At 38.2% G+C, this 15,292-nt stretch overlaps 1 protein-coding gene and 1 non-coding gene across 2 annotated transcripts in view; one reads left to right on the forward strand and one right to left on the reverse strand.

Moving 5' to 3' along the window:
- LOC132110303 (synaptotagmin-14-like) overlaps positions 1–1,117 on the forward strand; it is a 31,701-nt gene extending 30,584 nt beyond the window's left edge. The window contains exon 9 of the mRNA XM_059516869.1: positions 340–1,117. Within this exon, the coding sequence (XP_059372852.1) occupies positions 340–653 (314 nt within the window). The 3' untranslated portion in view covers positions 654–1,117. The remainder of the gene's footprint in view (positions 1–339) is intronic.
- A 12,409-nt stretch (positions 1,118–13,526) lies between these two features.
- Positions 13,527–13,599, reverse strand: trnaf-gaa (transfer RNA phenylalanine (anticodon GAA)). Its single transcript has one exon. It is a non-coding gene; the product is annotated as a tRNA-Phe (tRNA).
- Between the last annotated feature and the right edge of the window lie 1,693 nt (positions 13,600–15,292).

Below are 15,292 nucleotides of genomic sequence, written 5' to 3' on the forward strand. Positions count from 1 at the left end.
ATTGGGTAAAAATAAGTTATTAAAATATATATATTAAAAAAAAAAAAAAAAATATATATATATATATATATATATATATATATATATATATATATATATATATATATATATATATATATATATATATATATTTTTTTTTTTTTTTTTTTTTTTTTTTTTTTTTAAGAAAACAAAATCAAAACAATGATTAGGAAAATCATTAAGGAATTGCTGAGGAAAGTCATTTCAAATTTTTCATGGTCAAATCAAATCAAACTGAGTCTTCACTGATTTGATGGTAAAAGTTTTAGGACTACTGGTCATAGTATGAAATGTTCTCTGTCTGACATCCTGTTTCAGACACTTATGTAAAGCTGGCTCTACTGAACTCAATGGGGCAAGAGATGTTGAAGTGTAAGACGTCCATTTGCCGAGGCCAACCCAACCCCACCTACAAGGAGACCTTTGTGTTCCAAGTCGCTCTGTTCCAGCTCTCCGACGTCACGCTCATCCTGTCGGTCTACAACAAGCGCAGCATGAAACGGAAGGAGATGATTGGCTGGATCTCTCTGGGGCTGAACAGCTCTGGGGAGGAGGAGCTGACACACTGGACACTGATGAAGGAATCAAAGGGACAACAGGTGTGTCGATGGCACAGTCTTTTGGAGTCCTAGAGTGAGGCAATGATGTGTGTAATGGCGTGGGGGACAGAGAGCAGGTCAGGCCCTCGAACTGGCCCAAGATGACAGAGCTGGCCTTCACTGCAGTGCATTATGAGAAACACAGATGTAATCTGCTCTCCTTCCCAATGCATTGTGGAAAATGTGTTAGATAAAATGGTGAGAACAGGGTTAGAGATGCCACACTGTTAATGGAGAAAACAACTGAGGCAGACTTTTATCTTTATTTAGATATTTATTTGTATCATTTTTTGACTGGTGTTTCTGTTTTTGTTCTGCTTAAGATTGTTCAAATGGGGTTGTGGTGTTTTAGGCACAGTAAAAGAGAAAGAACAAACAGATATTTGTGTGAGATCCAGACACGAAAGATCCGCAGAGGTGAGATAAGTTAAATATCTTGGCTCAGATTATAACTGGTGTCCTGAGATTGCATTACTCTGACCTACCAAAGTAGTACAGGGTAAAATTACTGTCAGGTTCACTAGATGCCATCCTGGGGCATTTTAATAGGAACTCTGACAGATGTATCTATATGAATAGCTGGGTTCCTCAATGTGTGTCTAGATCTTTTTCTAATATGTAATTTAGTTTATTCCACTTTGAAATGTAGTGCCAATTCAGGCTTCACCACATACAGCCTGTCATCCAGCATTATATGTCAGCTATTTTTTTTTATCAGCAACCAGAAACACACCACAAAACAAATAGATAATTCATTCTCAATATAACATCAAAGGAGTCATGACCCACAATTTTCACTTTTCCATGAGAATCAATGTATGTTATGATTGCCTAACGATTATACACTGTCCGGGAAGCCGTTATCTAAAAGTGAAGCGTTTGTTTACCTCAGGGTTTGTAAAATAGCCCACGTGCACGCGCACTCAAATACGAGATTTTGTTTTCTTCCCCGTCTTGACGTCAAGACGAGGCAGGATATACCATATATGGACACCGCAGCAGGAAGCTCGCCCTTCCCCTCTCCCCCTCATATTCAGTCGAGAAAGATGCTGGAGTAGTGCACACATGAGTTGCTCTGTGGTTGACTGCCAGAATCAACATGTAAATGTGTTTTCTCTACCAAGAACGGACCTAGCTATCAGAGACCAGTGGATTAAATTCATTTTTAATGACGCGGTTCCTTCAACCCTTCCACTGGTTTATCGTTACGTGTTTGTGCTAAACATTGTACGCCGAAATCCTTCACAAATTTGGGGCAATATCAGGCGAAGTTGGCATCGAAGCTCGGGAAAAGCGCCATTCCAACAAAATTGCCTGCAATTGAAACGGTAAGACTGTGTTTTTATTGCTCTACTGTGTGTAACAAACAGCATAACTGCTAATGCGGCTATTGTATGCTATTGCGTCTGTCACTAGACAAATAAACGAAAGACTGGAGGTGAAGTAATTATTTATGTTCCCTGTAAACGGACTGCAAAAACGGACTTTTGACTGCATTATAATGATTTCTTAATTCAGAATATGATCAAGATTGCGTAGGTTGATGTGTTCGGGGAATTTGCCAGTTAATAGTAACATTTAAAGCCCCTTAAATGAACAATATGACTCGAAAAAAGATTTGTTCATTTTGATGAACGAGTTTGAACAAGAGAGTCTGGCGTTGTCAGATTGGGTGTTTTTCCGCTACATATTTAGGCCGGTTTACGGTGGGTTTTAGGTGGGTTTTCGCCTGGAAGGCTTTATAGAAATCTGGCATCCTACGGAACGAAGTTAAACTGAGAGAGCGTGGCGTTCACAGACACCAGAATGAACGAGTTCACAGTAACGTTCATCAGGCAGTAATGCGGTACGTTCAGTTCAGTCCAAAACATGAACGAGTTCATGAATTATTGTTCAATGAACGCGTCCAGGCACAACTCTGGCGGGAGTATTAGCTTTGAGGTATGGGGAATGGCTGCTAACGTACTTTGCAAAAAACAAATGACTGAGATCATCATGAATTCGGTTATTGTTTATTTATTGCCTAACGCTTACATGAGGCCCCGTCTAGTTTGTGTGTGTGTGTGCTCACGTCTTATATTTGTGTGTGTGTGCTGTGCTCACGTCTCATATGAGTAACTTTATGTGCGTAGATAGTTCATATACATGTATGTGTGACTAGTACTTAGTATATATGCAAGCGTGTTTCATATGTGTGCGTGAATGAAGTTTGATTTTACCCCTAAACGGCGCCTCATACTTATACACTGGCCGGGAAGCCGGTCGCGTTCATTCACAACTTGCGCCATGATGTCAGTTTGTAATGTTATGCTAAAGCGTTACCTGCGTTGTCAACCCCACCCCCCCTTCCTGCAACCAATCAACGTGCCCCTCATTTGCATTATTATAATGACCGTCCATGACAGCCAAAATATCGCAGCAGATCTCGCGAGACAATAATGCCTACAGAGATAAGGTTTTTTTTTCCACTTTTCTTTTTTAGAAGGGCCTGAAAGACTATAATACAGCAGTAGGTATCCAAGGTAATACGAGGGTATGACTCCTTTAAGGATAGAACTTTTGTTTTAACTATACTTTTCTAGAAACACCTTAATATAATAATAATATATTATATATAGTAATATATTTATAACACTTTTAATAAAATAATACCCTTTTAATAAAAGTATGAATTATTATGTAAAAAAAAGTATATAAATTATTTGTTGGGACATATACAGTCATGATATGAAACATAATAAAACTTAAAAATCATTTCCTTATTTTTGTTTTATTATATTTTAACTATACATTATAGAAGAAATACCTTTAAATAATTCTAACAAAGTAATATAATGTCAGTACAAAATTGGCGATAATTGAATTATAAAATATTGACCACAATGTTTTCACAACTGTGAACTGTGAACTGTAAAGTCATAAAGAAAGGTAACAATAACAACTTCATTAATGTCCGGACCAACAGAAAGTACTGTTCTGTCGAGCCAATGACACAGGATTTAAAAACACCATTCCTGATGAAGAACAATGAGCACATGCATCATCAGCTCTTACTTTGACTTTAGAACCAAATCTGTGACTGTTCTGAATCATGAGACTATTGCGAAATTTTTGAATAGTTTCTAACATGGTGAAATGAAGGCTGCATTAAGTTAACGGTGTATAATATGGGTGTGTATTTGCCAGACTTTTACAACAGGCTGTTCCCTCTTTTATACTGAATTTGTGTGATCTTACAATCCTGAATGTTCAAGTTTCGTACCTGAGACCTAACACGGTAATGCAAGAGTAGAGATGCAGAATGTCAGTTTTCCGGCTGAATCTCCTGTAGTGGACCAGTGATGAAACTGTGAGGATGTTCAGAGTATGTGATGGCAAGGAAGCTTCTCAGCATTTTGCTCTGTCTTTACAAGTGTCCAGATCTCTGTGCGGCCAACCTGTGAGCCTGTCTTGAACTAGTTTCTTTTCTTGAGCAATGGTCAAACTCACTCAGTGATTGTTACGTACTGTAAATGGCACATAGATTTTGCTGATCTATTTTTGTATCTATAAATCTGAGAAAATGGACTCACTTTCTTAGTAAATGTATGAAGCTCTGTGAGCAGTATGGAGTTGTAGACTTTGTTCTACTTTCACAGTTCAGTTGATTTTTGTTTCATTTGGTTAAAAGAACTGTTTTATTAGTGAATGTGTCACTCATTCAGTGTGCGGTTTCAAAATATGACAAGGTAAATGTTCAAAAGCAAACAAAAAAGAGCTTCACCACCTCATCCCCGTTACAGTTTTGCAGGTCGATAGAAAAAAAGTATGAGTGTGAGAGAAAAGGGGAGAGTGTGTTACATACGGTTATGTGTATTCTTAGCTCTGCTGATGTCATCATTTCAGGTGATGATGTATGAAAAAGAGAGAAGAAGAAAGAAAAAAGTCAAGTATGGCAAGCAGCTGGACTCTGAGCTGGTATGTTTGTACTAGAATTAAGCACATGTTTAGGGCACATAATTACAGTTATGAAACACATCTTGTGAAAGAGTCTCAGACAGTGATGGTTCTCAGAGAGTCAAAACTGGACAATATCTCCCTTTGCTGACCATGTCCCACGAAACACACAGCTGGGCTGAGATTTCTCTCTCATGCTGAGACTGGGAGATGTTCTCAGTTTCTTCTTGGCCTCTTACCATTCAGTCAACTTTTAAGCCTGAGAAGATGCCACAGCTGTCAAAATTACAGTGAGTTAATGCATGTTGAAATGTAGGACTTTAGATGCATTATAACTAGAAAACAGCTGTCACTTGAGGCAACAGGCTTGACGCACTGTTGCCTCATGCAGATATAGCTTCCAAATAATTTTCCAACAATAAATGTGAATTGTAGCTACAGTCAATCAGTTAAATAGGTTGGTTATATGGCACTGCCAGCCTGCAGTTCCTCAGACTCAACCCTTCCAGTAGCTTCTAAACAGTCCATCTTTAAAGGGATAGTGCACCTTAGATATACTGTAACATTTTGTTGATGTTTACTCACCCTCATATTGTTTTAACCCTGTATTATTTCATGAAACACAAACTGAGATGTTAGGCAGAATGTCCAAGCTGCACTTTTCCACATAATGAAAGTGATTTGTAAAGTGATTGTCTGAGCTCATTTTGTCTAAAAGTGCAATTTTTCACAATTAATACGAGCACAAATAACATTTAAGGTTTCTGATTGAGGGGGAAGATTATTAATGAATACTGGCTTAAATCATACACACTTATTAAAAAAGCTTGAGTAAGTAAGGTTTTTTTTTCTGTTATGCTCACCAAGGCTTCAAACATTTGACCATTTAAAAGTTTTCTATTTAAATCTCTTTTATAATGTATTTATGTGATGGCAAAATCACATCACATACACATTAGTGTCACATAATCCTTTAAGTCATTCTAATATGCTGATTTCATGCTCAAGAAACATTTATTAGCAATGCTGAAAACAGTTGTGCTGTTTAATGTTTTGTAGATCATGAATTTTAAGTTTAAAACAGAAAAGCATTGAACTGATTTATAATTTTTAGTTACAATAACTTTTTATCAGTTGAATGCATCTTAGTACTAATAAAAAAAACGTAGTTACCCCAAACTTTTACCAAAGTAAATCTCTTTAGAGAACTTGGAATATAGCACACATATGGAATAAAAATTTTTTTTACTTCGTATAAATCACCTACTTTCTAAATTTACAAAATAATCATTATATTTAACTTGTACAACATGAGGGTGAGTGAATAAGGACAAGATTTTCATTTTATTAGGAACTAGAAAACTTTAGAATTCTCAAACAGTGCCCAAACAGACACTGCATGCAAAGATCTGTCTGAGGTGTCTTAAGGAGAGACGTTTCTTAACATCTTGACAGATGAAACAGCATGTTCTCTTATAATGTTTAATGTGTGTGAATGAGGCTTTCCAGTGCCTGATAAAGACTCACAGCTGTCACAGCTGTCTCTCCCACCACTCTGCAGTAGTCTGTTTGTAAGAAGATTGTAAGTATTTAGACAACAGAACAGTGACGGTCATTTAAAGACCCATCTTATTCTGAACTCAGTGACAGGGATTCTGTTCAGTTTACAGAACTGATAAACACCAGCATACATTTGTCTTGTGATTTATTGCACAAAAAGCATAGCACACACCCTCCTTGTGCTCTCTCTGTGTCCCAACGTGATTCAAGTTTAAAATGCCACTTTCAACTTTCACAAGGTGTGTTCCAACTAAAACCAGTTTTAAACATTTTATACATGTTTTGAACTTTATGCACATGTTTATATTTGCAATTCTTTTAATTTTGCTATTTCAGTTTATTCTTCAAATGCTTTAAATGAATTGCCTGTATACCCACCGATTCAGTCGGTGCCTTACTTTTCTCTGGAGAATGTTTTTATGATGTTTTTGAAATGTTGCATCGATGTTGTGTCACCTTGTGTATTCATACTTCTGTACAACTGCTGTAATTTGATTGGTAAATTAAGTCTTACACGATACATTAAAAAGATCATTTTGAAAAGAAACACATCTGCTAAATGTCTTTGCCTGTTTTTATTTCAAGGAATGTAAGATTGAATCTTATGAAATATGGGCCCCAAGTTGAAAGAGTTTAAAGTTAGTTGGGAGGAGAAAAACCCTGTCAGCTAATGGACAACCAAATGTATTTTATATTTAGTGTAAGAGGTCAAGAAGCACAGGGAAAAACTACATGACCATGTGATGCTGCATAAAGTCTGTGAGCAAAAACTCCAGTTGTCTATGACTATAAATCCTCTCTGTTGATTCCAGAAGTTTTTGAAACAGTGTCAAAGACAAATTTCTGTCAGAGTATGAAATTCTGAGAGGCTGAGTTTAGAGTAGATAATGATTTATAATGATTTATGATTTTTATTTATGATGGCAACTGTTTTGCCTCACACATACCTTTTTAGACATACATTTACCATCATACGAATCTTTCACGTACTTCTCCTTTCCTATGCACTTTGGATGCTCATAAATATGTACGTGGATGTCACTACCTGAAGTGTGTCTGTGTGGGGGAAGTGTATTTTGAAGGGCCCATTAAACTTTCACTTTTATCCTGAGGGAAAGAGCTCTCTTCAAAGCGCTTAAAAAAGGGACAGCAGCTCCGTGCAAGTCAATATTTATTCCTCACTGCATGGATGAAGTGAATAAAGATAGATGCAGAATTGATCTGTGACTTTACTACCAGAATGTAGCAGAAACCGAAGCATGCTGTCAGATCAAGAGCTCTAGTAAAGGATGAACAGACATCAAAACGAGGGTATATAACTGAAAATGATTAGGCATCCTCTACTGCTGAAATAAAAGAAGGAATAAATATTCACCTAACCACTTGTACTGGACTGTAGCCAATAGCCACTATTGCCGATGGTCATTTTAGGTTTTCCAAAAGAGCATGTTTAAAATTCTATTTGTAAAATGCACAAATGTCAGATATAAACTAAACATGGGGGCATACCAAACAATAATAATAATTTAAAAGGAATAATTATATAAAAGTAATATGTAAAATTTAAGTGTATCATGGGTTAATCCTAAAATAAAATATAAATTGTTATAGCCTGCTCAATGTACAATGTTGCAGACTACACAAAGTACAGAGCACTATAAAAGTGCTGGTACAGTAAACAACAATATGTGGTTTCCATATATTTAAAAGATGCTGTTTCTCTCTGAAGCCCCCATCACCTGGAAAAGTACAGTCGTGGCCAAAAGTTTTGAGAATTACATAAATATTGGAAATTGGAAAAGTTGCTGCTTAAGTTTTTATAATAGCAATTTGCATATACTCCAGAATGTTATGAAGAGTGATCAGATGAATTGCATAGTCCTTCTTTGCTATGAAAATTAACTTAATCCCAAAAAAAACCTTTCCACTGCATTTCATTGCTGTCATTAAAGGACCTGCTGAGATCATTTCAGTAATCGTCTTGTTAACTCAGGTGAGTGTTGACGAGCACAAGGCTGGAGATCATTATGTCAGGCTGATTGGGTTAGAATGGCAGACTTGACATGTTAAAAGGAGGGTGATGCTTGAAATCATTGTTCTTCCATTGTTAACCATGGTGACCTGCAAAGAAACGCGTGCAGCCATCATTGCCTTGCATAAAAATGGCTTCACAGGCAAGGATATTGTGGCTACTAAGATTGCACCTAAACAACAATTTATAGGATCATCAAGAACTTCAAGGAAAGAGGTTCAATTCTTGTAAAGAAGGCTTCAGGGCGTCCAAGAAAGTTCAGCAAGCGCCAGGATGGTCTCCTAAAGAGGATTCAGCTGCGGGATCGGAGTGCCACCAGTGCAGAACTTGCTCAGGAATGGCAGCAGGCAGGTGTGAGCGCATCTGCACGCACAGTGAGGCCAAGACTTTTGGAAGATGGCCTGGTGTCAAGAAGGGCAGCAAAGAAGCCACTTCTCTCCGAGAACTGAGGACTGGGGCAAAGTCATATTCTCCGATGAAGCCCCTTTCCGATTGTTTGGGGCATCTGGAAAAAGGCTTGTCCGGAGAAGAAAAGGTGAGCGCCACCATCAGTCCTGTGTCATGCCAACAGTAAAGCATCCTGACACCATTCATGTGTGGGGTTGCTTCTCATCCAAGGGAGTGGGCTCACTCACAATTCTGCCCAAAAACACAGCCATGAATAAAGAATGGTACCAAAACACCCTCCAACAGCAACTTCTTCCAACAATCCAACAACAGTTTGGTGAAGAACAATGCATTTTCCAGCACGATGGAGCACCGTGCCATAAGGCAAAAGTGATAACTAAGTGGCTCGGGGACCAGAATGTTGAAATTTTGGGTCCATGGCCTGGAAACTCCCCAGATCTTAATCCCATTGAGAACTTGTGGTCAATCCTCAAGAGGCGGGTGGACAAACAAAAACCCACTAATTCTGACAAACTCCAAGAAGTGATTATGAAAGAATGGTTTGCTATCAGTCAGGATTTGGCCCAGAAGTTGATTGAGAGCATGCCCAGTCGAATTGCAGAGGTCCTGAAAAAGAAGGGCCAACACTGCAAATACTGACTCTTGGCATAAATGTCATGGAATTGTGGATAAAAGCCTTTGAAACGTATGAAGTGCTTGTAATTATATTTCAGTACATCACAGAAACAACTGAAACAAAGATCTAAAAGCAGTTTAGCAGCAAACTTTTTGAAAACGAATATTTATGTAATTCTCAAAATTTTTGGCCATGACTATACTTCAACACAGGGCTGCTTGTTACACAAGAAAATAAATTACGGATTCTGGCACAGGAGTGGATGTCTGCTTCTAACCAGAAACAGGGTGTGTTTTTTGGAACCTGGAGTCAGTTAAGAGGGAAACTGAGCAAGAAAAAAAGCCTTTGTGTGTGTGTGTGTGTGTGTGTGTGTGTGTGTGTGTGTGTGTGTGTGTGTGTGTGTGTGTGTGTGTGTGTGTGTACGATTGTTGTTGTGGGGGCCAAAATTCTAAATTCTAAACAGTAATGTGTCCAGAAAATATCCTCAAACACAAAGACTGATGGTTTCAACTTTTAAAAAGTAGATGGGCAAAATAAAACCAAAAAATCACAAACAAACAAAAATAAACGTGGTTCTATGGGAGGTCTTTACACTCTACATGTATAGGTGTTTGTGCGTGTCAGTGCACAGAAAGTGATGGATGGAGGGACCTGAATCGCAGACAACGCGCCAAATAAATGCGGCACACATTGGCGTTCACTCCACCTTCTATAAGGAAAATGCTCTCAGGAGCGCGGATGGTAAATACGGGCCGCCGCTCCTCAAAAGGGAAATGTCTAACAGATGATTGGCGCCGTGCCCGCCCGCTTTACTTCTGCTGCGCGCTCCCGGGCGCAACTTAAACGCAGCTCCTCTCTGACCAAAACCAGACACACACAAACACACACACAAAGCACCGGTGAAGCATTGCTGCTGGGACGTGACGCGACTGATCCTGAGCAAAAAGCTGCTGCTGTTTATTCCGAGGATTGGGGCGACGCTGCTCGTGTCCACTGACGTTAACAAGCCCAGCTCAAAGCAAACGCAACGTCGCACCGTCTGCCGGTGAGGTCACTGTGGCACAAAGCAAAGCGACCAGCGCGGACACGCAACGGAGATTCCGTCACATCACAGCGGCTTTGTTCGTGCGCTGATTGACTGCTTGGCTTTGGATGATATTTTCCCAGCAGAACCTAATCGATTATTGCCAGACAAAAAGGCTCTCGCTGATGGATCGTGGATAAGTAGTTACTGATGAACCCAGCGGGACTACAGCAGCGGAGCCCAGAGGAGAAAAAGAGAGCGCGTCCATAACGACACATCTGATTAAATAAAACAACACTCCTTTGACTAAGTCACCATAATAGATAAAGGTAAGTAAAAGTTCATATTATTTGGACATATTCGCACTGCTCAGAGTTACGCGCCACCCGCCTCCGGAGGCAAACCGACATGGCACAGTGCCAACACAAATGAACTACACTTGTGATCTCTCAAGTGTGTTAAGAGCGAACAACAGAAGTACACACGGAATCCCGTTTGTGTTATGTTAACTGGTACTAATGATCAAATATTACATATATTACATACATATTTTGTTTATATGAGGAATGCACAAGGCAAAGTATGTACATTTGGTCCATGTAGTCCTTTTATATATATATATATATATATATATATATATATATATAAAGCAGATTTTTGCCATCACTAGTTTGTATTAAATGGTCCTATAATTTGAAATCAACATTTATATCTATAGCTATGCATATATCTATATATATATATATATCTATATTCAGAGACTATAATATATGTATATAGGCCTATATATATATATATATATATATATATATATATATATTATCCAAAAAAAAATCCACATGTATCATACATGTGAGCTACATCCATCCTGTATCAACAATCAAAGATCTTTATTCTTTCATGTTTATATTATAATTTGTAAAATGTACTATAATTACACAATGACAGTGAGGTCACACACACAAATGCACACACATGAGCGTACATACGTATACACACAGACATACATCTGGTTTACTATCCTGCTGGGGACTATCCATAGGCATAATGGTTTTTGCACTGTACAAACCATATACTCTATCGCCCTACACCAACCCTGCACCTAAACCGACCCCTCACAGAAAACTTTCTGCATTTTCACATTCTCAAAAAAATGCATGATTTATAAGTTTGTTTCCCCATGGGGACCTCAATTTAGGTCCCCACGGTGACAGGAGTCCCCATGAATCAGTGTGTATCCAGGTTTAAGTCCCCACCGGGAAAGAAAAACATATACACACACACACACAGCAATGTTCCTTCCACACATTATAACACTCAAGCTCTGTATGTGTGTGTGTTGTAAGGGCAGAAAGCCAGAATTCTGTTACCACTTGATTCCCTTACAAGGAGATGAAATGTACAAGATGAAAGCACAATAACTTTATAGATGGACGGCGCAGAGTGTTTGTTTTTGTCCTCATGAATGCGCAATTGATGTTGCACAGGAAAATTGTGCATTGGTGTCTAAGTAGTGTAAGGCAAGGGACAGTTTTGTGTGTGTGAGGCTATTGTTGTTGTGTAAGAGAGAGAAACTATTGTAGGTTGCTGTGATGGTGTGTTTGTAAGTGGGATTATTTCTTGCTTCATTCTCAGCAATAGGTTCACTGCGCTGGCTGTGGCATCTGTTCCTGATGCTGTGGGGCAGGAGTGTGTGTGTTCGTGTGCATGTGGGTATTCCCCTGAGATCACTGTGCCAGTTTAAGAGTGTCTGGCATACTGCCACGCATTGATCCCTCGATCTACAGCAGGCAAAAAGGAAAACCCACGCAATCGTTTACCGCCTGTGGTTCTCATCAGTCCGTTCCAGTCATTTGTGTCTGGGCATGGTGAGGATTTACTTCAAGAGACTTCTGAGGAGTCTGCAGGCTGCTCTTAATCATCTAAAACTTCAAACATTCAAACTGTGGTTTGGAAGGGACATGGCACATCCTGTGCAGATCATCTTGATGTCAAACCTTCAATCACATTCAGAACCGACTCACCAAAAGGCTGTAGATAAACATTAGATATTGTATGTGGCAAAAACTGTACTGTCATCAAATTTGGTACAAACATATAATCCACAATCTGAGAGCAAGTATATTCATTTATATGAGCAGGTTTTTGCATAGTCAAGCTAAAATCTTTATCTCTCCATCCTCTACAAATATATATATATATATATATATATATCACATGAAAGAGAAATGGATTTGCACCACAAAAACACTCACATCCGATGTAGATACGGTTTTAGGATCACAAGGAAGGAAGGTTTCTTCAAAACTTACACTGCACAGCATCTTCCAAAACGAGACATTTTGATAGCTTGGTTTCAATAAAAGCTGTTTTTGAACTAATAAAAGTCAAGTAAAAGTCAAAGTCAGTACAAAAGAGTTCTGAAACGTACAAAATGTTTTCATAGTACATTGACCTGTTATATATCAAAAGATCAAGGGTAATTTGACTCTCAGTTCATGGCCCCTTTAAGTAGTGCAGCTGTTTTTAACATTAAAATACAATTTAATAAACAATACAATAGAAAACATTTTAAATTGTAATAGTTTTCACAGTATTACAGTTTTTACTGTATTTTTGATCAAAAAAATAAGAGATTCTTTCAAAAACATTAAAAGAGCATTAACATAAACATTTTAAAAAGATAAATTACTATAGTCTGAAATAGAACTTTTAAAATGCATGTAAATTACTGCTGCACAAATAATCAAATTTCTAATCGCTATTACAATTATAGTTGCCACAATTATGTAATTGTTCAAAGCAGCAATTAAGCCACTTATGTTATTCTGCGTCCTAAGATGAGTTTTTTTCTATCTGCATGTTATCTTAAGGGTTTTTCCCATTATATTAGTTTTAGTATAACATTATAATACCATTCATATTTTAACTTTTTTATAATTTAAAGAAGAAACCAATCCGATGTATGGTTGACATTTGAGGCATAATACTAAAGTGAAGTGACATTCAGCCAAGTATGGTGACCCATACTCAGAATTTGTGCTCTGCATTTAACCCATCCAAAATGCACACACACAGAGCAGTGAACACACACACACACCCGGAGCAGTGGGCAGCCATTTATGCTGCGGCGCCCGGGGAGCAGTTGGGGGTTTGATGCCTTGCTCAAGGGCACCTAAGTCGTGGTATTGAAGGTGGAGAGAGAACTGTACATGCACTCCCCCCACCCACCATTCCTGCCGGCCCGGGACTCAAACTCACAACCTTTCGATTGGGAGTCCGACTCTCTAACCATTAGGCCACAACTTCCTGCTAAAGTGTGGGAGATGTTGCCGAAACCCGGGATCGAACCAGGGACCTTCAGATCTTCAGTCTAACGCTCTCCCAACTGAGCTATTTCGGCTACTATAGAACAGTACTAAATGTTTTTTCAGTTAGAGTGTTTTCAGGTTTAACTTTCATATAAGAGCTTTTCAGTTTATTTTCATATAAAAATACGGCATGCAGTTGCATCAAACAATGGTATAAACATCATTCAATGTAAATTGTGATAATCGTAATTAATGATTGCAATTACAATTTCAAGGGAATAATCGACAATTATGATTTTTGTCATAATTGTGCAGCCCTAATGTAAACAGTTTTTAATTCCCTTTTTTTTAACTTGACAATCTTTTTTATTTGGCTTTATAAAACAAAGAAGTTGCTGTTCATGTTCATGTTCATGTTACTGTGCTAACCTCACACACACATAAACTCACACACACACACGAGGACTGCTGGCCGAAGTCAGTATAATTTTTCTCTTATTTTATCTGTCTAACACCGTTACAGTCTTTGCTTGCAGTATAGACATGGTGCAACTTTTTTTTTCTCTCTCCCTCTGAGTTGGATTTAACCTAGACAAGCTGAGCAGCCACAGAGCTATTGGCAAGCGGGAAAGGTGTTCCTGCTTCTCTGTTTTTCCCTCTTTCATTTTTTTCCCTCATTTCCCCCTCTCTTTCCTCATGCTTTGTATGTGTGTGCGAGACATGTTTAGATGGATTTTTTACCTCCTCAGCTGGGTGTTGCCTACATTTTCTGTCTGAGCATGAGAGAATGAAAGAGACTACCTAATGACCTAGATTACAGTCTGCAGGATGTGTTCAGATCCCCAATGCAACATTTCGATTCTTAAATAAACCTCCTCTGTCTCGCTGATAGATTCAGGTCATGGAAAGCTTTAACCCAAACTGTTGAATGGAAGTCCTGCACAGAGGAGGACACATGTGGTTTAAATGCTTCCAGCACCCAGGCAAAAAGCAGTTTCTGTGCAGATGGATGATAGTTCCTGGAGAGGTGTGTAAGTGTGTGTGTAATATTTTCACCTGATGGTACATTGGGGCGTCACTTCAGCAGGGTGTGTTTCACACATTACTATGTGACTCTTTGTAGTCGGTGTGGGTTCTGCACATGCGTGCATGAATTAAAGATGTATTTCATGTCATTCCAAATCTGTATCTTTTTTCTTCTATGGCCCAAAAAAAAGCACGATAAAAGCATCATAAACTGGTTCATGCAACTTGCATTATAAGACTTCTGAAGCGATACAAACTTTGTGTTAAGAAATGAAAATTTAAGTCATTATTCCCTGCTCTCCCTCTGCCGTAGCTTTCATATTTATTGTCACTTTTTGACATCATGTCAGCTTTGTAGTTATTGACAGTCATCATGTGACAACCAATGATGTTTGATTTCACCGATGTCAAACATGATGCAATTTGCCTAAAGGCACAATATACTGTATAACTGAATGCAGACATAAATAAGATTTGAGCCCTACAGTGGAAGCCAAGATTTTTTTAGTGAACAACTTTGTTTGTTTACAAGACAAAAATACCATATGGCTTTAGAAGACTTGTAATATAGTGCTTAAGTTGCATGGACCACTTTTATGATACTTTTATGCTGCTTCTTTGTCATACCATTCAATATTCAGAATTGTCAACTTTGCTGTTCCACAGAAGAAAAAGAAAGTCATGTTTGTGTGTAAATTAAAAATAGATAAATTCATTTTGCTTGAACTATTTTTTTATGTTTATTCAACTCAATAGAAA

The sequence above is a fragment of the Carassius carassius genome, chromosome 30 (assembly GCF_963082965.1).
Source record: "Carassius carassius chromosome 30, fCarCar2.1, whole genome shotgun sequence".
Taxonomy (NCBI): Eukaryota; Metazoa; Chordata; class Actinopteri; order Cypriniformes; family Cyprinidae; genus Carassius; species Carassius carassius.